We start from the raw sequence: 25,930 nt of genomic DNA on the forward strand, positions 1-25,930 counted from the left end.
GGTTTTAACCTTTAAAGCCCTATACGGCCTAGGACCCTCGTACCTACGGGACCGCCTCTCCTGGTATGTCCCACAGAGGAACTTACGGTCTTCAAACAAAAACATCCTGAAGGTCCCAGGGCACAGAGAGGTTAGACTGGCCTCAACTAGAGCCAGGGCTTTTTCGGCTGTGGCTCCAATCTGGTGGACCGCTCTGTCACAAGGGCTCTGTCACAAGGGCCCTGCGGGACTTGACATCTTTCTGCAGGGCCTGCAAGACAGAGCTGTTCCACCAGGCCTTTGGTCAGGGCACAGCCTGACTCCCTCCTTTGGCAATCTTCACAGAACTTTAGCCTAATGGTTGCCATCAATTTGATTCGAATTAATTTTATAATGAAATGATTTTAGAATGTTGTACTATTTTATTGTTGTTAGCCACCCTGACCCCGGCTTCGCTGGGGAGGGCGGGATATAAATAAAATTTATTATTATTATTAATAATAATACAGTGGTACCTCTGGCTGTGAACGGGATCCGTTCCGGAGCCCCGTTCCCATCCTGAAGCGAATGCAACCCGTGTCTGCGGGTCGCAATTCGCCACTTCCGCGCATGCGAGTGACATCATTTTGAGCATCTGCGCATGCGCAAGCCACAAAACCTGGAAATAACGCATTCCGTTACTTCCGGGTCGCCGCGGAGCGTAACCTCAAAATGCTCAAACCGAAGCTACTTCAACCCGAGGTATGGCTGTAATCAATACAGTGGTAACTTGGCTTACAGACGCTTCAGGTTACAGACGCTTCAGGTTACAGACTCCACTAACCCAGAAATAGTACCTCGGGTTAAGAACTTTGCTTCAGGATGAGAACAGAAATCGCGCGGTGGCGGGAGGCCCCATTAGCTAAAGTGGTACCTCAGGCTGAGAACAGTTTCAGGTTAAGAACGGACCTCCAGAACGAATTAAGTGCTTAACCCGAGGTACCATTGTAAAATAAAGTTGTTGTTGATGATGATAATTTATTTATACCCCACCCATCTGGCTGGGTTTCCCCAACCACCTTTCCCACCTCACCCAGGACCTCCCCAAACCACCCTGCTACTACAGGAGCCCACACAGGTGTGGCCAGTGAGGAGCTGCTCCCCTCCACACCAACCCGCCCCAGGAAGTCTCACCTGGCAGTCTCCGGTCTCAGCGTCACACTTGGCGGTGTGCTGGTTGCAGTTGCAGCGTTCGCAGGTCCCCAAGTAGAGGCCACTGGTGGTGCGTGTGTAGCCGACGTCACAATCCTAGGGGAGAGAGAGGGAGGCAGGGCTCGGCTCAACAATAGGGTGTGGTGTAGGGATCAGCCCCCAACCTCACTGTGCCCGTTGACTTGAGAACCCCGAGGTTCTACTCCGAGTCGGACTTAGATGTGACTTAGCGCTCCACTCGCCTGGCAGGAGGGGCCGCGATATCCTGGCGGGCAAGTGCAGTCCTCGACTTCCAGGGCTGGGCTCAGTCCCGTGGTGTGTGGCACTGCCACGTCCATGTGGATGCCAGAGATCCTGCAAGGAGGAAGAGGCCACAGATAGCGAAAAGGCTCTGCCCCATGTTATTCTTTGAAGGAGAACGACATGAAAATGATTCACAGATGGTATTTAACTCCAAGTAGGCTTGCCAAGAGGCGTAAGACTGAATCAGATACGTGCTGGAGATGCAAAGAGGCGGACTTGTAAAAGGGTAAAAGTATTGGGAAATGATCCATAACGAATTGCGAAAAATGTTTAATAGTACTCCCCCCTCCCCCTAAACCAGAGTCCTTTCTGTTGGGGATAATTCAGACTGAAATTCCCAGGTGTCAAAATAGGTTGTTTATGTATGCTACTACAGTGGACGCTTGGGTTGCGAACGTGATCCGTGTGGGGTTCACAACCCACAGCACCACGTCTGCGCACGTGTGGGTTGCGATTCAGCGCTTCTGTGCATGTGCAAAGCGCGATTTAGCACTTCTGCACAAACCCGGAAGTAACTTGCTCCGGTACTTCCGGGTTCAGCGCAGTGCACAACCTGAAAACGCCAACCTGAAGCGTCTGTAACCCGAGGTATGGCTGTACAGTCGTACCTTGGATCTCAAATGCCTTGGCTCCCGAAGAAATCAGCTCCCGAATGATTGAAACCCAGAAGTGAGTGATCCAGTTTTCAAACAATTTTCGGAAGCCAAACATTCGGCACGGCTTCCGATTGGCTGCAGGAACTTCCTGCTGCCAATCAGAAGCCGATCTTTGGCTTCCATACGCTTTGGAAGTTGAATGGATTCCGTTTCACTTCCAACGTACGACTGTACTGCGGCCCGTGTTTTGTTAGCCCCCAAATGGAAAATGAGAGACGTCCCAAGCAAAGAAGAATGGCAACAGCTGACAGAATATGCGCAGCTTGCAGACTTAACATACAGAATACAAGAACAAGATGAATGTACGTCTAAAGAAGATTTAAAAATGTTTATTGAATACAGTCAAACCTCGGTTGTCAAACATAATCCATTCCGGACGACCGTTTGACTTCCAAAATGTTCAACAACCAAGGCGTGGATTCCAATTGGTTGCAAGAGATTCATGCACTCAAGCGGAAGCTGTGTTGGACGTTCTGGTTACAATAATCCATTGGCCAACATACATTTCCATGCTTTGCTGCATGTTTTGTGATTTTAAATCTCTGCTGGGGTTCTCTCACCAAAGAGTAAAGGTAAAGGTAAAGGTACCCCTGCCCGTATGGGCCAGTCTTGACAGACTCTAGGGTTGTGCACCCATCTCACTCTATAGGCCAGGAGACAGCGCTGTCCGGAGACACTTCCGGGTCACGTGGCCAGCGTGACAAGCTGCATCTGGCGAGCCAGAGCCGCACACGGAAACGCCGTTTACCTTCCCGCTAGTAAGCGGTCCCTATTTATCTACTTGCACCCGGGGGTGCTTTCGAACTGCTAGGTTGGCAGGCGCTGGGACTGAGCAACGGGAGCGCACCCCGCCACGGGGATTCGAACCGCTGATCTTTCGATCGGCAAGCCCTAGGCGCTGAGGCTTTTACCCACAGCGCCACCCGCGTCACTTGCCCCAAACCTGGATCTTGGCATCCAGGGAATTCTCTTTTTAAACCTCTTTATTCCTTGCCACCCTTTCTATTTGGTACATTTATATAGCACTTAATACTAAAATGGACCAGATGACTTTTGGGGGTCCCTTCTAATTCTGTGATCCCCATGGAAGCCTTTTGGGTTAGAAATGTAAGTTTATACTAAAATACCAAGACATTTTAACCACACAAAAAACCACACCTATTAAGTCGCCACTATATATAAATCTATATCTACATCTACATCTATACCTATATCTATATATAAACATATCATTTTCAACAATTATAAAACATACTTTTATATCTTATACAGTTTTTTAGACTTTCGTCAATCACATCTGAAAATTTTCCCATCTTTTCCACTTAGTTTACATGTTTTACTTTCACGATTACATTTAAGTATCATAACTAATATCTTTCATCTTTATCTTCTTTGCGATATTTCATATATTCCTCCTTACAAAGCTTCTTGTAGTCCCACTAGTGTAATTTGTTGATTACAATTGCTCTTCAAATAGTTTGCATATTTGTTCCAATCTTCTGCGAATCTTCAAAATATATCTTTCCCGCTCACCCACCTTCTCCCACCCATGGATCCTTCCACCCTACCTGGTCCCCAGAAGCTGGCCTTCCCAGAATCCCCTGGGCTCCCAGCTCCTATCTGGCACAGACCAGCATCATTCCCCATTGGTCCCACTTGCTGGTCAGGGACACAGACCCCTTTTTACCTGCTCCCCGCCTGCCGGTCAGAGTAGGAGGCTCGGATCATGAAAACGTCAATGTCAGCCAAGGCCATCAGGAGGTGCTCACGGGTGGCTTTCTGGCCGTCTGCGCGGCGCCAGGCTTGCTGAAAGGAATGGCAGCAGGAGGGTGAGGTTTGTGCTTCCTCATACAGTGGTACCTTGGTTCTCAAACACCTTGGCTCCCAAACGCCAAAAGCCCAGAAGTGTCCTGGTTTCCGAATATTTTTCGGAAGCCGGACATCCGATGCAGCTGTCGGCTATTGTTTCCGGGGCGCCTGCACCAATCAAAAGCTGCACCTTGGTTTCGAACATTTCGGAAGTCAAACCGACTTCCGGAGCAGATTAAGTTTGGCGCTTTTGTACTTGCTAATTATTTTACATTTTTGTTTTTGAGGCTTTTTCGGTTCACTTGTTTTTGTGACTGTGTGGAACCCAGTTCAGCTAGTGATTGATTGATTGATTGATTGATTGATTGTGTGACTGCGGAAATGGATAAAAGCCCCCCATCCAAACAATGACTATCATCAGTGCAGGTAAGGGGAAAAAAATTAATTTTCATTTTTATCATCTACAATACTGTCTTATTTATTTTATAGTAAAGGTAAAGGTCTCCTTCATGGATCACTGCCTTGCCGTGGCGAAGGGGCTTGAATAACTCAGAGAAGCTATGAGCTATGCCGTGCAGGGCCACCCAAGATGGACAGGTCATAGTGGAGAGTTTTGACCAAACGTGATCCACCTGGAGCAGGAACTGGCAAGCCACTCCAGTATCCCTGCCAAGAAAACTCCATGGACAAAGACAACAGGATGAAAAGAACATTTTGTACAAAGATTTCCATAATAAAAGACAAAAGTGGAAAGGACCTAACAGAAGCAGAAGACATCAAGAAGAGGTGGCAAGAATACACAGAGGAACTGTACCAGAAAGAAATTGATGTCTCGTATACCCCAGGTAGTGTGGTTGCTGACCTTGAGCCAGACATCCTGGAAAGTGAAGTCAAATGGGCCTTAGAAAGCATCGCTAATAACAAGGCCAGTGGAAGTGATGATATTCCAGCTGAATTATTTAAAATTTTAAAAGATGATGCTGTTAAGGTGCTACACTCAATATGCCAGCAAATTTGGAAAACTCAGCAGTGGCCAGAAGATTGGAGAAGATCAGTCTACATCCCAATCCCAAAGAAGGGCAGTGCCAAAGAATGCTCCAACTACCGCACAATTGCACTCATTTCACACGCTAGCAAGGTTATGCTTAAAATTCTACAAGGCAGGCTTAAGCAGTATGTGGACCGAGAACTCCCAGAAGTGCAAGCTGGATTTAGAAGAGGCAGAGGAACCAGAGACCAAATTGCAAACATGCGCTGGATTATGGAGAAAGCTAGAGAGTTCCAGAAAGACATCTACTTCTGCTTCATTGACTATGCAAAAGCCTTTGACTGTGTTGACCACAGCAAACTATGGCAAGTTCTTAAAGAAATGGGAGTGCCTGATCACCTCATCTGTCTCCTGAGAAATCTCTATGTGGGACAAGAAGCTACAGTTAGAACTGGATATGGAACAACTGATTGGTTCAAAATTGGGAAAGGAGTACGACAAGGCTGTATATTGTCCCCCTGCTTATTTAACTTATATGCAGAATTCATCATGCGAAAGGCTGGGCTGGATGAATCCCAAGCCGGAATTAAGATCGCCGGAAGAAATATGAACAACCTCAGATATGCAGATGACACAACCTTGATGGCAGAAAGTGAGGAGGAATTAAAGAACCTTTTAATGAGGGTGAAAGAGGAGAGCGCAAAATATGGTCTGAAGCTCAACATCAAAAAAACGAAGATCATGGCCACTGGTCCCATCACCTCCTGGCAAATAGAAGGGGAAGAAATGGAGGCAGTGAGAGATTTTATTTTCTTGGGCTCCATGATCACTGCAGATGGTGACAGCAGTCACGAAATTAAAAGACGCCTGCTCCTTGGGAGAAAGGCGATGGCAAATCTAGACAACATCTTAAAAAGTAGAGACATCACCTTACCAACAAAGGTCCGTATAGTTAAAGCCATGGTTTTCCCAGTAGTGATGTATGGAAGTGAGAGCTGGACCATAAAGAAGGCTGATCGCCGAAGAATTGATGCTTTTGAATTATGGTGCTGGAGGAGACTCTTGAGAGTCCCATGGACTGCAAGAAGATCAAACGCATCCATTCTTAAGGAAATCAGACCTGAGTGCTCACTGGAAGGACAGATCGTGAAGTTGAGGCTCCAATACTTTGGCCACCTCATGAGAAGAGAAGACTCCCTGGAAAAGACCCTGATGTTGGGAAAGATGGAGGGCACAAGGAGAAGGGGACGACAGAGGATGAGATGGCTGGATAGTGTTCTCAAAGCTACAAACATGAGCCTGACCAAACTGCGGGAGGCGGTGGAAGACAGGAGTGCCTGGCGTGCTCTGGTCCAGGGGGTCACGAAGAGTCGGACATGACTAAACGACTAAACAACAACAAAGGTAAAGGTAAAGGTACCCCTGCCCGTACGGGCCAGTCTTGCCAGACTCTGGGGTTGTGCGCCCATCTCACTCAAGAGGCCAGGGGCCAGCGCTGTCCGCAGACACTTCCGGGTCACGTGGCCAGTGTGACATCGCTCCTCTGGCGAGCCAGAGCCGCACACAGAAACGCCGTTTACCTTCCCGCTAGAAAGCGGTCCCTATTTATCTACTTGCACCCGGAGGTGCTTTCGAACTGCTAGGTTGGCAGGCGCTGGGACCGAGCAACGGGAGCGCACCCCGCCGCGGGGATTCGAACCGCCGACCTTTCGATCGGCAAGCCCTAGGCACTGAGGCTTTTACCCACAGCGCCACCCGCGTCCCTAACTATTTTATAGTACAGTACATTAATTATTGCTTTCATTTTATGGATCAGTGGTCTCGTTAGAAAGTAAAATTCATGTTAAATGGCTGTTTCAGAGGTTGTTTTTAAAAGTCTGGAACAGATTAATCCATTCTGCATTACTTTCTATGGGAAAGTGTGCCTTGGTTTTGGAACGCTTTGGTTTTGGAACAGATTAAGTTTGAGAACCAAGGTACCATTTTATTTGCAAAGCTGCTACCTCACTAAGTCAGTAAGGTCCTTTCCTGGGTGCAGAAAAAATAGGGTCCTCTGAGGAACCAGGGACAGCTGTCAGAAGGTTCTATAGCTTTCACTAGGAACTAAAACACTCATTCCAGGCTGGCCAGGAATTCTGGTGACAAAATGATGGGGAAGGGCCATCAGTTCAGTGGTAGATCACCTGCTTTGCATGCAGAAGGTTCCAGGAGCAATCCCTGGTGGCAGCATCTCCAAGTATGATGATGATGATGATGATGATGATAATAATAATAATAATAATAATAATAATAATAATAATTTATACCCGGCCCATAATAATAATAATAATAATAATAATAATAATAATAATAATAATAATTTATACCCGGCCCATGTAGCTGGGTCTCTGGGCGGCTCCCAACAGAATACAGTGGTACCTCTGGTTACGTACTTAATTCGTTCTGGAGGTAGGTTCTTAACCTGAAACTGTTCTTAACCTGAAGCACCACTTTAGCTAATGGGGCCTCCTGCTGCCGCTGCACCGCCAAAGCACGATTTCTGTTCTTATCCTGAAGCAAAGTTCTTAACCCAAGGTACTATTTCTGGGTTAGCGGAGTCTGTAACCTGAAGAGTATGTAACCTGAAACGTATGTAACCCGAGGTACCACTGTATTAAAAACACAATAAAAAATCAAACATTAAAAACTTCCCTAAACAGGGCTGCCTTCAGATGTCTTCTAAAAGTCAGATAGTTGCTTATTTCCTTAACATCTGATGGGAGGGCATTCCACAGGGCAGGCGCCACTACCGAGAAGGCCCTCTGCCTGGTTCCCTGTAACTTGGCTCCTCACAGCAAGGGAACCGCCAGAAGGCCCTCAGCGCTGGACCTCAGTGTCCGGCTGGATGATGGGGGTGTAGACGCTCCTTCAGGTATACTGGACCGAGGCCCTTTAGGGCTTTAAAGCTCAGACACCCACTGCCTGAAATCCTGGAGAGCTGCTGCCAGTCAGTGCAGGCAATACTGAGCAAGATGGACCAAAGGCCTGGCTCCTTCTAGGGCTGCACGTCCACCCGCCGACCAAGGAGCCCGAAGCGCTATATGCCTCACCTCCCTGAAGGGCACGGTGAACGTAGTGGGCGAGCCAGGCAGGGGACTCGTTTCAGCAACATGCTCCAGGAAGATCTCGTTCCCCTGCAGCAGAACATCAGGTTGGCCACGCAGCGCCGGGGAGCCAGGGAAGGTGTCATGGGTGATGGTGTAGCGCAGTTCTCCGCCGTAGGAGGTCACCTGGAGAGAGAGGCACAGAGGGGCAGCGTCAGAGCCATTCCGCAGAACCACAGAGTTTGGAAGGGGACCCCCAAGGCTCATCTAGTCCAACCCTCAGCTAAAGCATCGCCGACAAATGGCACACCAATTTCTGCTTAAAAACCTCCAGCGAAGGACAGGCCACCACAGGCCATTCATTTGGGAAGAGGCTGTATAGCTCAGTGCGTAGAGCACCTGCTTCGGCTCCAGGAGGTCCTGGGTTCAAATTCTGGCAGCAGGTAATGCCTCCCTAGCCCCAAAATCCCAGAGAGCTGTTGCCAGTCGACAGTCCTGAGCTAGATGTTCCAAACAGTTCGCTCTGAAGACCATAGTAAAAAAACCACCAGGATCTGTATGTACCGTATTTTTCGCACCATAGGGCGCACCGGACCATAGGGCGCACCTAGTTTTTAGGGGGGGGGAATCAAGAAAAAAATCTCCCCCCCCCCAGCCCCAAAGAGCAGCGTACAGGGTGCGCACAACCTCTCCCTGCCGGAGGGGTTGCGAGCAGCTATGGAACAAGCCAAGTTTTGGCTTCCCCTTTAGCCCCATGCAGCCTCTCCTTGCCGGGAGACGCTGCACAGGGCTAAAGAAGCCATAGCCCCATGCAGCCTCTCCTTGCGGAGGGGTTGCGCGCAGCTATGGAAGAAGGCAAGGCAGCAAGCGGGATGGATCCCGCTCACTGTTTTGCCTTCCCCTTTAGCCCCGCGCAGCCTCTCCTTGCGGAGGGGTTGCGCGCGGCTATGGAAGAAGGCAAGGCAGCAAGCGGGATGGATCCCGCTCGCTGTTTTGCCTTCCCCTTTAGCCCCGCGCAGCCTCTCCTTGCGGAGGGGTTGCGCGCAGCTATGGAAGAAGGCAAGGCAGCAAGCGGGATGGATCCCACTCGCTGTTTTGCCTTCTCCTTTAGCCCCGCGCAGCCTCTCCTTGCGGAGGGGTTGCGCGCGGCTATGGAAGAAGGCAAGGCAGCAAGCGGGATGGATCCCACTCGCTGTTTTGCCTTCTCCTTTAGCCCCGCGCAGCCTCTCCTTGCGGAGGGGTTGCGCGCGGCTATGGAAGAAGGCAAGGCAGCGAGCGGGATGGATCCCGCTCGCTGTTTTGCCTTCCCCTTTAGCCCCGCGCAGCCTCTCCTTGCGGAGGGGTTGCGCGCGGCTATGGAAGAAGGCAAGGCAGCAAGCGGGATGGATCCCGCTCGCTGTTTTGCCTTCTCCTTTAGCCCCGCGCAGCCTCTCCTTGCGGAGGGGTTGCGCGCGGCTATGGAAGAAGGCAAGGCAGCGAGCGGGATGGATCCCACTCGCTGTTTTGCCTTCCCCTTTAGCCCCGCGCAGCCTCTCCTTGCGGAGGGGTTGCGCGCGGCTATGGAAGAAGGCAAGGCAGCGAGCGGGATGGATCCCGCTCGCTGTTTTGCCTTCTCCTTTAGCCCCGCGCAGCCTCTCCTTGCGGAGGGGTTGCGCGCGGCTATGGAAGAAGGCAAGGCAGCGAGCGGGATGGATCCCACTCGCTGTTTTGCCTTCTCCTTTAGCCCCGCGCAGCCTCTCCTTGCGCAGGGGTTGCGCGCGGCTATGGAAGAAGGCAAGGCAGCGAGCGGGATGGATCCCGCTCGCTGTTTTGCCTTCCCCTTTAGCCCCGCGCAGCCTCTCCTTGCCGGGAGATGCTGCGCAGGGCTTTCCTGGCTTTTCTGGGAGGTGGGGGAATTCCCCCACCTCCCGCAAAACCGGCAGAAGCCGCGCGCACTTTAAAAGGGCTGCACGGCTTCTCCTGGCTTTCCTGGGAGGTGGGAGAATGGACTGATGCGGCCAGTCAGTCCCTTCTCCCTCCTGTGGAAAAGCCCGCAAGAGCGCACGGAGCTTGTGTGCGGCTCTTGGGGGCTTTTCCCGCCTGCCTCCCCCCCTGCATTCGCTCCATAGGACGCACACACATTTTCCCTTGCTTTTTAGGAGGGAAAAAGTGCGTCCTATGGTGCGAAAAATACGGTACTTTAAAATCATAGTAAATAATAGCAACTTCCCATGTTTCCATTCAAATCAACTCTTTAGTCAGACCAATAAGGATTAGAATCTTTAGTCAGAATCATGAGGACTAGAAACCTCATGCGGTCGGCGCCAGCGTTAATGGCGGTCCTCTTTCCGAGCTTCGGAGGAGGACTGCTCTGCGAGTTCGGGTCTGACCCGCTACGGCAAGCGGGGGACCCTTAAAATTACAGGCGCTGAAGCCTGTGAACAAGGAGACTCGGTGGGCACCAGAAGCGCTCCCCCTTACTGCAGAAAGAGCCTTTTTAAAGGCTCCGGAACGGCATCGGGAGAGCGCGGTGCTGAGAGTCGTTACCCAGCCCGCAGGGTGAAGCCGCGTCGCCATTGACGGAGAGCGCCGATTCCTTCCTGTCAATCTGAGACTGAAATACCCCGTAAGTAAGACTGAATGCTAATCTGGAAACTCTTAAAAGAAAATTTGGCTGAAAACGGGGAAGGTAAAATTAAGGAAGTCTGCCTTCCCCCGACTGCATGACAGCTAAAGCAACGGAAACTTAGAGCTGCATCCGTATGAGATATTTCTTGACGATTTAACCTGACATTGGACTTGGATCTCCCCTCTAGCAAGTAGGGCAGAGGGGAGGAAAAAGGGACACTAAGAATTGCATGTTTTATTTAAAAAAGGAAAAAGTCTTCTGCTGTTTTAATGCCCTGAAGCGGACTGCCAAAAAGGCATTGGTACACTGAACTGCTTTTAAACTTCTGGGAAAGTTACATAGTTGAAGCTTTGTATGATACAAAGTTTTTGGACTCTGTTGCTACAGTATTTTGGAGTATGCTGAAATAGTATCTATTGGAAAGTGCTGTAACAGATATCTACAAGTCTCCTGATATTCTTTTCTTTAACTTCTTTGTCTCCACATTTGGACATTTTGGTTTGCTCCCCCTAGAGGGTCAAAATAACGGCTGTAATAGCCTGGGATAGTGGAATTTTCCATCAGGGGATTGTTTTCCTGGGAACGACCTTGGGACATGAGTGGCCCAGCGGAAGAGATAACTACAAGAGCTAAAGCTAAGCAACAACAGCACCAGCAACAGCAACAAAAGAAAAGAGGCTCAATTACTGGCGCAACTCCTACAGGAACAACAGGACAAGAAAAGGTGACAGTTGCCTCTATGGAGTCAGTGACACAAGCGCTACTTAAGATAAACCAGTCTTTGGAGACCCTGACAAAGCAGAGTACAGAAAATTCACAAAAATTAACAGAATTAACAGCAAGATTGGATTTGAACACAGAATCTATAAATAGGCTGGTTCAAGAAAATTCTGCAACACGTAAAATCGCAGAGGAAGCCAGAACTATCGCTGGAGAGACCCAAGAGAACTTGGAACCGATTGCTAAAAAGGTCTATGAACATGATGCAACCTTGGCTTTGTGGGAATTACAGAGGAAGGAAAGGAATCTGAAATTAAGATTAATTCCCGAGAGTGAAGGAGACAACTTAGCGGAGTTCTTAACACAAGAGTTTGCTGATTTTTGGGAAGACTTGGAGGAGGAAGAATTTAAGATTACAACAGCATTTAGACTGGGCCGAAGACAGAATAGAAAGACCCCGAGGGACTGCTTGATTACTTTCAGATCGAAGGAAGAAAGAGACAAAATATTAAAATTACATTACCAAAAGGCCTTGCAAATTGAAAATTCACCCATACAGATCTTTAAGGACATCCCTAAACATATTTTGGAGTTGAGAACCTTCTATAAGGACTTGGTTTACTTGCTGAAGAAGAACAACATCCTCTTTAGGTGGGAGTTCCCACAAGGACTGTCCTTTGACTATAAGGGAAAGAAGGTGAAAATAAAGACAATACAAGACAAAGAAAGATTCTTGGAGAGAAACCAAGAGGACTTACAGAAAGGAACGGTGGACCCAATTGCAGAACAAAGGAGAGCACTAGACATTCTTAACCTATCGTTTGGACTTAACCCAGCACCATCAGAGGAAGAGCAACAACTTGGAGCGGTTGGAGGAGTGACACAGAAACAACAATAAGATGGCCCTGCAATTCCTTAGCTGGAATTGTAATGGGCTTAACATGCCTTTGAAGAGACGCCAAGTGTTTCACATTTTGAAAAGAGAACAATTGGACGTGATTTGTTTACAAGAAACTCATGTAACTAGAGCACACAGGAAATTACTTATAAATAAAAGATTAGGACAAGAATTCATTTCATCGGATAAAGTTAAGAAAAGAGGAGTTGTGATTTATGTAAAAGAGAAATGGGTCCCAAAAATGATGTTTAAAGATGAGCAAGGAAGATATTTGGCAGTTGAAATACAAGCACAAGGAGAAAAATTCTTAATAGTTGGAATCTATGCACCAAATGAAGGCAAGGCGGAATTCTTCAAGAAACTTCATGAAACTCTGACGGACCATTTGGATTACAATATGATAATCATGGGAGACATGAATGGTGTAGTTTCTACAAATATGGACAAGGCACAAAGACTGACAATTTCCAAGGAAGGGAGACTTCCGAAGACCTTCTTTGAGATGACGGAAAATATGGACTTAATAGACATATGGAGAACAAGGAACCCTCTTGAGAGAGAGGGAACTTTTTTCTCACATGCGACGACGACCTGGACCAGAATTGATCAAATCTGGATCACTAGTAGGATGGCTCCAAAGATTAGGAGGGTAGAAATCTGCCCAAAAACCTGCTCCGACCATAACGCCGTGAAGATGGAAATGAAACTTACAACAACTGGTCAATTTAGATGGAGGATGAATGACACCCTGTTTCGAGACAAGGAGATTCACATGAAGGCCCAGAAAACCTTAAAGGACTATTTTGAAATAAATTTAAAGGCTGATGTGGAAAAAAGAGTGATCTGGGACGCAAGTAAAGCTGTGATGCGAGGATTTCTGATTCAACAAAACTCAATAAAAAAGAGAAAGCAGAATGAGAAGAAGGAGAAGATTTTGGAAAAGATAAAAGAAGGAGAGAAGAAATTAAGATCAAAACCAAAGTCCCAGGAGATTCTGAGAGAGATCAAGTTATACCAAACACAATATATGGAATTGATGAATCAGGAGATTGAATGGAAGATAAAACAAATGAAACAAAAAACCTTCGAATCGGCAGATAAATGTGGCAAACTTCTGGCATGGCAATTGAAGAAAAGGCAGAAACTAAATACAGTTACAAGCCTTGAAGTGGATGGAAAGAACATATCTAAACCTAATGAGATTAGAAATTGTTTCCTGAGCTACTTTAAAAAACTTTATTCTCAAGGACCACAAAATGAAGAAGATATCGACAAATTTCTTAATAAATATGGATTACAAAAAATCTCTCATCAAAGTAAGGTGGATTTAAACCAGAGAATAACAGAACAAGAGATAGAGGGTGCCATTCAGGACATGCAATTGGGCAAATCTCCAGGGCCAGATGGACTGACTTCCAGATATTATAAATCTTTGAAGGAATGGTTGCTTCAACCGTTAAAGGAAGTCTGTAACGAGATCCTAGAGGGGAAAAAGGCACCAGAATCGTGGAAAGAAGCGTATATTTCACTCATACCAAAGACAGAGACTGAAAAGACTCAACTCAAGAACTACCGCCCAATATCACTACTTAATGTGGATTATAAAATCTTTGCAGACATTTTGGCAAAAAGATTTAAGAGAGTGTTGATGGAGATGATTCATAAGGACCAAGCAGGCTTTCTCCCAAAAAGGCATTTATCAGACAATGTAAGAAATATAATAGACATTTTGGAATTGCTAGAGGTGAATATAAACACTAAAGCAGTGTTGATTTTTGTGGATGCGGAGAAAGCATTCGACAATATTTCTTGGAGCTTTATGAAAAAGAATCTTCATGGGATGGGGGTAGGCCAAGGATTTGAGAATGGTATGGGTGCGATATACTCTGAACAAAAAGCGAAGCTGATTGTAAATAATGTGATAACTGATGAACTTAAGATAGAAAAAGGAACACGACAGGGGTGCCCAATTTCCCCATTGCTCTTTATTTCGGTTCTGGAGGTGTTGCTAAATATGATTAGAAATGACCAGCAGGTTGAAGGTGTACAGGTCGGAGATAAACAGTACAAGTTAAGAGCTTTTGCAGATGACTTAGTATTGACCTTACAGGAGCCAAACTCTAGTGCGAAAAGGGTGTTGGAGATAATTCAACAATTTGGCCAGGTAGCCGGATTTAAACTGAACAAACAAAAAACTAAAGTCATAGAAAAAAATTTAACAGTTAAGGAGAAGGAGGAATTTCAAGAAGAGACAGGTTTGACAGTGGTTAAGAAGGTGAAATACCTAGGGGTTCACTTGACATCCAAAAATTTGAACTTGTATAAGGACAATTATGAAAAATGTTGGTCAGAAATTAAAAAAGACTTAGAAATATGGTCAAATTTGAAATTATCAATGTTAGGCCGAATTGCAGTTATCAAGATGAATGTATTGCCTAAAATGTTATTTTTATTTCAAACTTTGCAAATCCTTGACAAGATGGATTGTTTTAAGAGGTGGCAGAAAGACATATCGAAATTTGTCTGGCAGGGCAAAAAGCCCAGAATTAAATTTAAAATCCTGACAGATGCTAAAGAAAGAGGGGGATTTGCCCTGCCGGACCTAAAACTGTATTATGAAGCAGCAGCGTTCTGCTGGCTGAAAGACTGGATGCTCCTCGAGAATACAGACATTTTGGACTTGGAGGGTTTCAATAATGCATTTGGTTGGCATGCATATCTATGGTATGACAAAATTAAGCTGCATAGGGCCTTTAAGAATCATATTGTCAGAAAAGCACTGTACAATGTTTGGTTAAGATATAAAGATTTGTTAGAAAATAAAACCCCTAGATGGTTGTCACCCTTGGAGGCCAAGGCACTCAAAAAGCCCAATATGGAGGCCAAATGGCCAAAGTATTGGGAAATTTTGGAACAAGATGGAGACAAATTGAAATTACAGAGTCATGAGAAAATGAAACTTAAAGTACGTGATTGGCTCCATTATTATCAAATAATGGAGGTTTATAAACAAGATAGGAAAGTTGGCTTCCAGGTGGAGAAATCAAAATTAGAAACTGAATTGTTAGAACCCAATACTAAGAACTTGTCAAGAATGTACAATTTGCTGCTGAAATGGAATACGCAAGATGAAACAGTTAAATCGGCTATGATTAAGTGGGCACAGGACATCGGTCATAACATAATGTTTGCTGACTGGGAATGGTTGTGGAATACAGGTATAAAATTTACGGCCTGTAATGCTTTAAAGGAAAATATTATGAAAATGATCTATAGGTGGTATATGACCCCAGTCAAGCTAGCAAAAATTTATCATTTGCCTGACAATAAGTGTTGGAAATGTAAAGAAACTGAAGGTACCTTCTACCACCTTTGGTGGACGTGCCCGAAGATTAAGGCTTTCTGGGATATGATATATAATGAAATGAAAAAGGTACTTAAATGTACTTTTCCTAAAAAACCAGAGGCCTTTCTTTTGGGCATTGTCGGCCAATTGGTGTCAAAGAAAGATAGAATTTTCTTTATGTATGCTACGACAGCAGCAAGAATACTCATCGCAAAGTACTGGAAGATACAAGATCTACCCACCCTGGAAGAGTGGCAAATGAAAGTGATGGACTATATGACACTGGCTGAGATGACTGGCAGAATCCGCGATCAGGGGAAGGAGACAGCGGAAGAAGAGTGGAAGAAATTTAAAATTTATCTTAAGGACTATCATAAACTTGATGAATGCTAGAATGTTGAGGTTATGAGAAAGAAAGGGTGACAGTGATATAAGATTAGACTGAAGGAAAGATTAAAAGGACAGAGACTTGACAGAAATATTTTGAAGTTGCTAAAAAACTTTGGACATTGGGATGCAGAAAGGGGAGGTATGGGGGAGTCTGTGAAATAAGGTTTAGGAAAAAAAGGTTATGAAACTATACACGTTTGTATGTCTTTTTATATGTTTGTTTTGTTTTAAAAAATACTGTAAAACCAATAAAAAATTTTTTTATAGAATCTTTAGTCAGAATCATGAGGACTAGAAACCACTTTGATGTTTGGGCTATGTTTCATTTTAACAGTCAAATGGCATAAACTATGAAATAAATAGGACTTTAGGAGAATGACCACAGCTTATTGGTAGAGCATCTCCATTGTGGGCAGAATGTCCCAGGTGAAGGCCTGGCAACATCTTTAGGCAGGTCTGGGAAAGATCATGGAGTGCTGCTGCCAGGCAGGGTAAAGGTAAATGTAAAAGACCCCTGAACGGTTGAGTCCAGTCAAAGGCAACTATGGGGTTGCGGCTGTTATAAGAATGTTAAGGTCATATATATTTTTAAAAATATCATTATATGTCATAACTGTACATATAAACCACATGTCTGAAACCCCACAGAAAAGGTCCTGAACAAATTGACCTCAAATGTTTCTCTGCAAGGTCAAAATGGGAAATCTCCCCCAAGGTCTCTTTGCTCACAAATCCTGTGCTCACACATCCTGTCTTAAGGGCACATTCAAGACATGAACAGGGTGTGAGCCTGTGACCAGTGACCTAGATTCAGGAATTAAGTAGTTATAATAACAAAAGAGTGGCCAAAACCCAAATAATGGCTGGCGCTGTGATCTAAACCACTGAGCCTAGGGCTTGCCAATCAGAAGGTTGGTGGTTCGAATCCCTGCGACGTGAGCTCTCCCGTTGCTCGGTCCCAGCTCCTGCCCACCTAGCAGTTCGAAAGCACCTCAAAGTGCAAGTAGATAAATAAGTACCGCTCCGGCGGGAAGGTAAACGGCGTTTCCGTGCGCTGCTCTGGTTCTCCAGAAGCGGCTTAGTCATGCTGCTACATGACCCAGAAGCTGTACACCGGCTCCCTCAGCCAGTAAAGCGAGATGAACACCGCAATTCCAGAGTCATCCGCGACTAGACTTAACTGTCAGGGGTCCCTTGACCTTTAACTTTCCAGACAGGAGATAAACAACACACTCAGGATTCTGTTTTAGAACCACCCCTTCTGTGATGTATGTATGATGTTTCTGGGGTTGGTCTGGAGTTTGAAGGTGGGCAATTTAAAAAGTCTATATAAGGGCTTGCACGCCTGTGCTTGAGGTCTTCTCCCCCTGTTGCAACATGTTTAATAAAGATCAGGCTTACTAGCTGCCTTGCTTCTCAATATTCTCTGGTTGGCCTCTGTTATTTTCTCCTACCAATAGAGAACCTAAAAAGAGGACTCTATATGGGCTCTTGGGTACCCCATAAGGGGGAAAAGAGCAGGTTTTTTTCTTATAACACGGCCCTCATCTCACTTTCAGGCCAAGGCAGCTGCGTTTGTCCACAGACAGCTTTTCGGGTCATGCGGCCAGCAGGACTAAACCGCTTCCGGCACAATGGGACACTGTGACAGAAACCAGAGTGGATGGAAACACTGTTTACCTTCCCGCCACAGCAGTAGCTATTTATCTACTTGCAATGGTGTGCTTTCGAACTACTAGCTTGGCAGGAGCTGGAACAGAGCAATGGGAGCTCACTCCGTCATGGGGATTCGAACCACCGACCTTCCGATCGTAAAGCCCAAGAGGCTCAGTGGTTGAGGCCCCAGTAGACGGTTCTGTGCCAGGCAGACCAAATGCCTGACTTGGGATGACCCGTTTTCTGCCCTACGAGTGCCTCCTTCAGCCTCAAATCAAACCTTTCCTTGTCCTGAAATCACACACAGGTTTGGGAGATTCCCCGCAAGGGTCCTCTATAGTCCAACCCCCTGCGATGCAGGAATTACGGTGGAAGCACCCCTGAGAGTGGCACCTTGTCTCCCCTGAAGCGCTCCGGCAGCACCCAGTAGTAAATGTCACGCGGCAGAGTGTGGAAGGAGGAGAAAGTGAGCTCCGAGGCGCCGGTGAAGCGGATGCCCTCGCTGATCGTCCGGGAGCCGGCCGAGTTGGAGAGGCTGAACTGTGCCCTCTCAGCGTCCTCAGACCCCACTCGCACCTAGAGCGCAAGGAGAGAAGCTGTCAGATGCATATATTGATGGGACATCTATTGAGACAACAGATTTTAAAGTCTAATACAGTCATACCTCCTGCAGCCAATGGGAAGCCGTGCCGGACGTTCAGGTTCCAAAGAACGTTCACAAACCAGAACACTCACTTCCGGGTTTGCGGCGTTCGGGAGCCAAAACGTTCGACTCACAAGACGTTCGGGATCCGAGGTACGACTGTACAGTCATACCTCATGCTACATTTGCTTCATGTTACATTTTTTCAGGTTACGTCCCGCGGTGACCTGGAAGTACCGGAAAGGGTTACTTCCGGGTTTTGCTGCTCACACATGCACAGCGGCGCCAAATCACGCTTCGCGCATGCGCACAAGCGCCAAATCGTAACCCGCGCGTGCACAGACATGCCGCTGCAGGTTACACTCTTTTTATGTTGCGAATGGGCCTCCGGAACAGATCCTGTTCAAAACCTGAGGTACCACTGTATATTATAAATATATACCGTATTTTTTGCTCTATAAGACTCAATTTTTCCCTCCTAAAAAGTAAGGGGCAATGTGTGTGCGTCTTATGGAGTGAATGCAGGCTGTGCAGCTATCCCAGAAGCCAGAACAGCAAGAGGGATTGCTGCTTTCACTGCGCAGCGATCCCTCTTGCTGTTCTGGCTTCTGAGATTCAGAATATTTTTTTTCTTGTTTTCCTCCTCCAAAAACTAGGTGCGTCTTGTGATCTGGTGCATCTTATAGAACGAAAAATACAGTACTTTGTAATGGGTATGTATATAGGAGGGGTGGGGGTGGGGGTGGAGAAGGACCCTCCTAGCAGGGTCTGTGGTCCGGGTTTGCATAGGGAAGGATGCTTCCAGCCTCGCACATAGCAGGACCCGCCTTCCCGGCCCCAGGGGGCAATACCTGGTCCCTGTTCCACGAGGAGCTGGAGCACTGGCGCGAGACCCCCATGCAGAAGCAGCGCAGGCAGCCTTCGGGGTTTGCGTGGCTCAGGTGGAACGAGCCCGTAGCACATTCGTTGCACGACTGTCCCATGACGTTGGGCTAGGGAGAAAGAGAAGGAAGAAGAGGAGAGGGCTGTAGTGATCAGGTGGGATTACTATGAGGAATTATGAAATATGGAGCAAGGCATTGTGTCCGCGATGAAAGTATTGCGTTGACTGGGTTTGATTCATTGACAATAATTTCTGATCCCACAAGCCTCTGCATCTCTGCCCATTTTCTCTACTGTCCATTTTCTTTCTCTATGCCTGACAGGCACTTATCAGCATTCTAAACACAGGCCAGTTGTTCACCAGGCATCCTGGGTCATAAAGACAGTAGGTAGCTTCGCTGAGGTACCTTTCCGTGGTTTTGTTAATCTTAGGGCCAGGAAGAGAGTTGACAAGGAGATGGTAAATACTACCTGTCCTTCCTCTCCTGTTTACTGCTGTTTATGATCTCCGGGGTTTCCTAAAAACATTCCTCCTTGTTTCCTATTTTATTTACTCTGAACTACGTATGCATGCTCAAGTAGGAAATAGTTTCTTTGTAGTTAAGAGGATTTCTTCTGATCTGACTTTGTCCGACATGGTTTTTTTTGAAATGCTCAGAGGAAATCTGATTGGTTCTTATGAACACTGTGTGAAAAGTTCTTTTGTGAATAAAATGACCTGGGCCAAGGGGTGGACAGGAATTATTATACGCACTCCTCCCAGAGTCTTGCTGGTCAAACCTCGTGTGTATTTTATTAATCAGAGTCCAATCCTTCCTTGCGCTGGGAATGCTACTAGGGCGTTGCAGCAGAAGGACGAGAAAAGGAGATGGATCTCATAGACTCACCAAATGTCAGCAATCCATAGCATAATAAATCTGTTCAGCTCAGCTGAGGGTCACATTCTAGGCCATGCTAATATGTCACAAAAGAGTACAACTTAAAAGCCTTGTCATCGCCTTCTTTGCCCACCAAGGCAAAGGGAGACTGTCAATGACCCAGGCGGTCTGGCAGGTGACATCAATGCTTCTTCTCAGAATGGCTTGACTCCCAAATAAATCGGCTCCCGAACGCTGCAAACCCAGAAGTAAGTGTCCCGGTTTGCAAACTTTTTCGGAAGCCAAACGTCCGAAGCAGCTTCCGATTGAGTGTAGGAAGCTCCTGCAGCCAATCGGAAGCCGCACCTTGGTTTTCAAAAAGTTTCTGGAGTTGAACGGACTCCCGGAACGGATTAAGGTCGAGAACCAAGGTTCCACTGTACTTCTGAAATAATCTCATGCTGAGAACAGAAGCCAGCAGCTGGGCAGATGTCCTTGGCCCAGTATACCTGAAGGAGCGTCTCCACCCCCATCGTTCTGCCCGGACTCTGAGGTCCAGCGCCGAGGGCCTTCTGGCGGTTCCCTCATTGCGAGAAGCAAAGCTACAGGGAACCAGGCAGAGGGCCTTCTCAGTAGTGGCGCCCGCCCTGTGGAATGCCCTCCCATCAGATGTCAAAGAGATAAACAACTACCTGACATTCAGAAGACATCTTAAGGCAGCCCTGTTCAGGGAAGCTTTTAATGTGTGACATCTTAGTGTACTTTTGGTCTTTGTGGAAGCCGCCCAGAGTGGCTGGGGAAACCCAGCCAGATGAGCGGGGTACAAATAATAAATTATCATTATCATTATTATCATTATCATTATCAGAGCTCCTCTTGAAATTTAATTTATGAATTCATTTATCATGGCAAAAACTCCACAGATCTGGGGCCTTCCCATTCGCAAAAGGTGAATGAGGGGATTTCAAGTTTCACCGTTTTGTCTCATTTTGCCACGCCAGACCCAGGGGCGTCTTGGCTGCCGCACCTCCAAGCTGTGGCCCAGCTTACCTTGCACTGGCAAGCACCATCTGAGGCTTCGCTGCTCCCTCTCTTGTCGCACTCGATGGTGCTCTGCCCTACACAAGGAGTAAAGAGAGGTTGAGAAAGCAAACCCAGGCAGGAAAATGTCTTTTTTCCACCATGGCCTAGCTAAAACCCAGCGAAAGGTCTAAGTCAGTCCAGAGGAGCTTCCTTCCTTGTATTTCTACTTAAATCATCCCGACGCGCAGAACCAGGAGGACTAGAATTTTCGTGCGGCAGAGCTTTGCATGCAAAAGGCCGCAGGTTCAATCCTGAGTGTCTCTAGGCAGGACTGCGCAAAGACCCCGGAAAGCTCAGCCGGTCAGGGTAGAATGGCAAAACCAGCAGGCGAAAGGAAGCAAAACAAGGTGAGATAGAGGTAGAAACGTCTGAGAAGAGAACCTGGAAGAGCTGAAGAAGTGCAAGGAGGAAGGCAAAGAGACAGGGTGCAAGGAGCAAGCAGGTGGGTGACAGAGGGGCTGGACTCTCCTTGAAGCGGGTCAGACTAGATGACTCTTGAAGGTCCCTTTCCAACTCTGCAATTCCGTGTGAAAGAAAGGAGGTGGTGACAGTTATAGGAAATGAGAAAGTGTTGGAATGGTTTACTAAAGATGAAGAAGTTAAATCGGTTATGATTCAATGGGCAGGAGACTTTGGGTAAAACGTACAGTTTGCAGCACGGGAAAAATTATGGAGAGAGGATTTGAAATTCACGGCGTGTTATACATGAAAAGAAAATAATATGGAAATGATGCATCGCTGGTATTTAACTCTGAGTAAATTAACAAAAATGTACAGGACAAGTTCAAATGTTTGTTGGAAATGTAAGGAAAAGGGAGGCACCTTTTATCGTATGTGGTGGAACTGTAAAGTAATAAAGGAATTCCAGGAAACGATATACAATAAATTGAAAAAAATGCTTAAAATAGCATTTGTTAAAAGACCAGAAGCCTTTTTGTTAGGAATTGTAGGTGCAGAGCTACCAAAGGAACTGAAAATATGGTTGATGTATGCTACAACAGCTGCAAGGATGCTTCTAGCCCAGGGTTCGAAAGACGACAAAATTCCTATCAGGGTGGACTGGCTGATGAAATTATTGGACGATGCAGAAGTGGCAAGTTTAACTGGGAAAATCAGAAACCAGGAAGGCCAAAACTTCAATAAAGAATGGGACAAATTTATATTATATTTGAAAGACCACTGTAAACACTTGAACTCTTTGGCAGGTTTTAAATAACTCTTGCAACGCTACATAGATTTTGGATACAATGGAGGATTGTAAATTAGATGGACTTATAATATGCAGTTTTAAAAAGTGACTCAAAGAACCCACAGAGGGGAGAAGCCTTGAGTTTCAGAAGAATCTTGTGTAATTCTTATTATTTGTGATTACAATTGTGAATGAAGCTGTAAAATCATATAAAAACTCTCTTTTTTAAAAGAAAAAGACAGTGAGGATTGGAGGGGGGAAGGATAAGAAAACGCAAATGTAATAGCGATGACGACTTGCCCTCTAGTGGAGTATCAACTTCAGGACTAGGGGGGAACCCTGGAAATCAAATAGAGAAAGAAACGTTCAAACATTTGGCCAGCAATACGTGAAATATTGGCTTATGTGTACCAGGTGGGGAGAGCGAAGCAGGCCAACGCTTCAGAGTTGTGAGATGCGGCAAGATGGTAGCGCTATTAAACTTAGATTGAATGTGACACTGTGGTTCCCACATTCATGTTTGGCCTCAAACCTAGCTGAAGGTTGATTGATTGATTCAAATGAATCTCAAAGAGGCTTACACCCAATAAATAACCATAACATAACAAAACATACTAGCGCATCGCGAATACAACACACGTCATATGAAATAAATCACAATTTTTCAGTGAAACAGTTTCAATCTTTAAGAAACTGAACAAAACAGCAACTAAAAAAATAAGCCAAACCTCACAATTACGGCAAGTCATGTGATTAACAAATCAATGCGGCATTTAGAATCTACAAAACGATATTAAAAGCATCAGCAAAATAGCAACTGAAAATATAATCTAGGCACTAAGTTTATTCAAACGATCTCTGCACCCCCATGTCTCATAACCTTTCACTCTGTTCAGTTCATTAAACAGTTCATTAAAATACATATAAATGCACATAATGCCTATTGTTAAGCCAGGAGCCAAGGGCATAAAGCTGCTTCCTATGTTCCTCCTTAAACCAGCCCTTGATTCGGAACAATGAGGACTAGAAACTTGCTTAATTTTCTTTTCTTTCTTTTTTGTTAGAGCGTTTATTAATTTTTCCAATAAAAAACTTCCAACTAACATATCAAATCATAATCCAATAAAAAAAAAAACTAAAATTAAAAAAAAATCAAATTGTCTTCCAAATTGTAATTTTGATTTTAAGGCTTCCCACAGTCTGAACCTCGAAGCATATCCAAACCTCAGTCCTGCCTCTCATCTCTCATCAATATTTTCCATATCTCGATTTTATCTCTCAAAAAAACTTGCTTTATTTTCAATTTTCAAAAAGACCACAGCTCGGCAGCATTGCACCTGCTTTGCATGCAGAAGGTCCCAGGTTTCATCTCCCGGTAGGGTTGAGAGAGACTCCCTGCCTCAAACCCTGGAGAGCTGCTGCTGCTGCCAGTCAGAGTTGGAGCAAGGGTCTGACTCTGGACGAGGTTCCCCTGAGAAGGCCTGAAAGCTCGTCCTGACCGGCCTGCGCCCTCATTAGCAGAAGAAACTTCATCAGGACATGGGTGCTTGAGCTGAGATTCCTGCATTGCAGGGGGTTGGACTAGATGACCCATGGATCCCTTCCAACTCAAAAATTCCTATGATTCTAGGACAGATTGTGAATGGAAAACAACAGGCGCATTGCTCTTCTCCTTGGGGGGGGGGGGGCAGTCCGCAATCTCCATTAGCCAATTTCTCCCTCTCTGCTCCATGGCACAATCCTATTCAGGCATACTCAGAAGGAAGTTTCAGCAGGTTGTTCTCAACAGAGTCCTACTCAGAGTAGACCCACCGAAATGAATGGGCCTAAGTTAGCCATGTCCCTTCATTTCAATAGATCTAGTACCAGAGACAGCCGGCAGTTATCCGATGCTGAGTTTTCGCAGCTTTTGCTCTAACAGTGTGACTCTGGAGTCAAACCTGAATTGCGTGTGTTCACAGGTTGTACTCACCAATCCTCACACATTTTCCTCGTGGCTGGATGGGGTCTCCTTTGAAGCCAGGAGCACATCTAGGGGGGGAAATATGTTAAGTTGGAAGTTTATCCTCCTGATGGGGGTCAGCGTCCCCCAGAAATCACTTTGTGGCCAAGGGTAGGAAACATCTCTGCCCCCCTCCCCAATGTTGCTGGACTCTAACTCCCATCAGCCCCAACAGACAGCATGCCCAATGGTCAGGGATGATGGCAGTAGTTGTAGCTTACTAGCATATGGAAGACGTAAGGTCCTGTATTTTAAATACAAGGTAAAGTTATGATGGAGGTAGTCATGTGCAGTAAAGGCAAGTGATGGCCTAGTGCAGGGATGGGGAACATCTGTGTCCCTCCAGATCTTATGGGACTCCCAACTCCCATCAGCCACAGCAGCCAACATGGCCAAAGGTGAGGGGTGATGATGGGAGTTGGAGTCCCATAGCATCTGGAGGGCCACATCTCTCTCATTCAAGCATTAAAAGGTGGCAGACTGGCAATGGAGTGGGCAGTGAAGGCAAGTGACGGTCAGGGATGGGGATCCTATAGCCCTCCAGATGTTGTTAAGACTCCCCAACTGATCCCTGTGTTTCAAAATGGCGAAGTGGTGATGGAGGTAGCCAGGGACAGTGAAGGCAAGTGACGGTCCAGTTCAGGGATGGAGAGCTTGTGGTTCTCCAGAAATTGCTAGACTCCAGCTCCCAACAAGACTAGCCAGCCTGGCCTATATTCAGGGATGATGGCAGATGGGGGCAGTGAAGGCAAGTGACGGTCCAGTTCAGGAATGGAGAACTTGTGGTTCTCAAGAAACTACTGGACTCCAACTCCCAGCAGCTCCAACATACAATTTGAAACTACAACAAGGAGCCCACTCACTTTTCGCAGCGACGTCCAGTGTAGCCTGGGGCGCAGGCATCGCAGGTGGCCTGCCCGTCTGTGTCGAGGAAGCAGGAGTCTGAAAACCTGAAAGGAGAAGAGGGCAGTGTCACCATGGGCACCACCATCCCGAATGCAGGCTGCTGGGTGCACGGCTGGCAGGGCCCATATCGGCCTGGATGGTGGGCGAGGGCAGCTTCCCAGTTGCGGACTGAGTGGCCCATGTCAGTGGCCCATTCACAGCTGCCTTGCTTATCTATTTATTTGCACAAATTTCAATGCCACCATCATTAAAATATATTTTCTATTATATATCTATGTATCTCTATGTCTATCTGCCTGCCTGCCTAATCTACCTACCTACTCTTATTTGCCTTCCTAATCAATTGATCATCTATCTATCAACCTGCCTACCTACCTAAGCTACTTACCTGCTCACCCTGTTTACCTACCTCATGATGGTAAAGAGCATAAAATCCACGATACAAAATACGTTCGTAAAAGAAGCACAAAATGGATCACAAAAGGGTAGGTCAGACCGATACATCCACACAGCTCAATTTCAGGAAAAGCCAGGTGTGTTTTAAGCAGGGCACCTGAATGCCAGCGCTGCAGGTGGTTCAGCAGGAACACATTCCAATGGGCTAGTGCCATGACACTAAAAGCCCTGGAAGCGCATGGCACAACTAAAGGGAGGGGGGCTCTTTCCTTTCGGGAGGATTGAATTACCCAGAAAAAGGCGTACAGTGGTACCTTGGTTCTCAAACGCCTTGGTACTCAAACA

At 46.4% G+C, this 25,930-nt stretch overlaps 2 protein-coding genes across 2 annotated transcripts in view; one reads left to right on the forward strand and one right to left on the reverse strand.

Moving 5' to 3' along the window:
* The window catches only part of LOC114590399 (methylenetetrahydrofolate reductase (NADPH)-like), a 256,188-nt gene that overhangs the window by 180,671 nt on the left and 49,587 nt on the right, over window positions 1-25,930 (forward strand). The gene's annotated exons all lie outside the window — the stretch shown is intronic.
* Window positions 1-25,930, reverse strand: part of LOC144328311 (basement membrane-specific heparan sulfate proteoglycan core protein-like) — a 159,309-nt gene that overhangs the window by 97,098 nt on the left and 36,281 nt on the right. The window contains exons 18-26 of the mRNA XM_077930981.1: window positions 25,147-25,233; window positions 24,254-24,312; window positions 21,060-21,127; window positions 19,122-19,262; window positions 18,021-18,203; window positions 8,016-8,195; window positions 3,817-3,935; window positions 1,413-1,524; window positions 1,153-1,266 (exon numbers count right to left, since the gene is read on the reverse strand). Of these exons, the coding sequence (XP_077787107.1) occupies window positions 1,153-1,266; window positions 1,413-1,524; window positions 3,817-3,935; window positions 8,016-8,195; window positions 18,021-18,203; window positions 19,122-19,262; window positions 21,060-21,127; window positions 24,254-24,312; window positions 25,147-25,233 (1,063 nt within the window). The remainder of the gene's footprint in view (window positions 1-1,152; window positions 1,267-1,412; window positions 1,525-3,816; window positions 3,936-8,015; window positions 8,196-18,020; window positions 18,204-19,121; window positions 19,263-21,059; window positions 21,128-24,253; window positions 24,313-25,146; window positions 25,234-25,930) is intronic.

This window comes from Podarcis muralis, chromosome 7 (assembly GCF_964188315.1).
Source record: "Podarcis muralis chromosome 7, rPodMur119.hap1.1, whole genome shotgun sequence".
NCBI classification, from domain to species: domain Eukaryota; kingdom Metazoa; phylum Chordata; class Lepidosauria; order Squamata; family Lacertidae; genus Podarcis; species Podarcis muralis.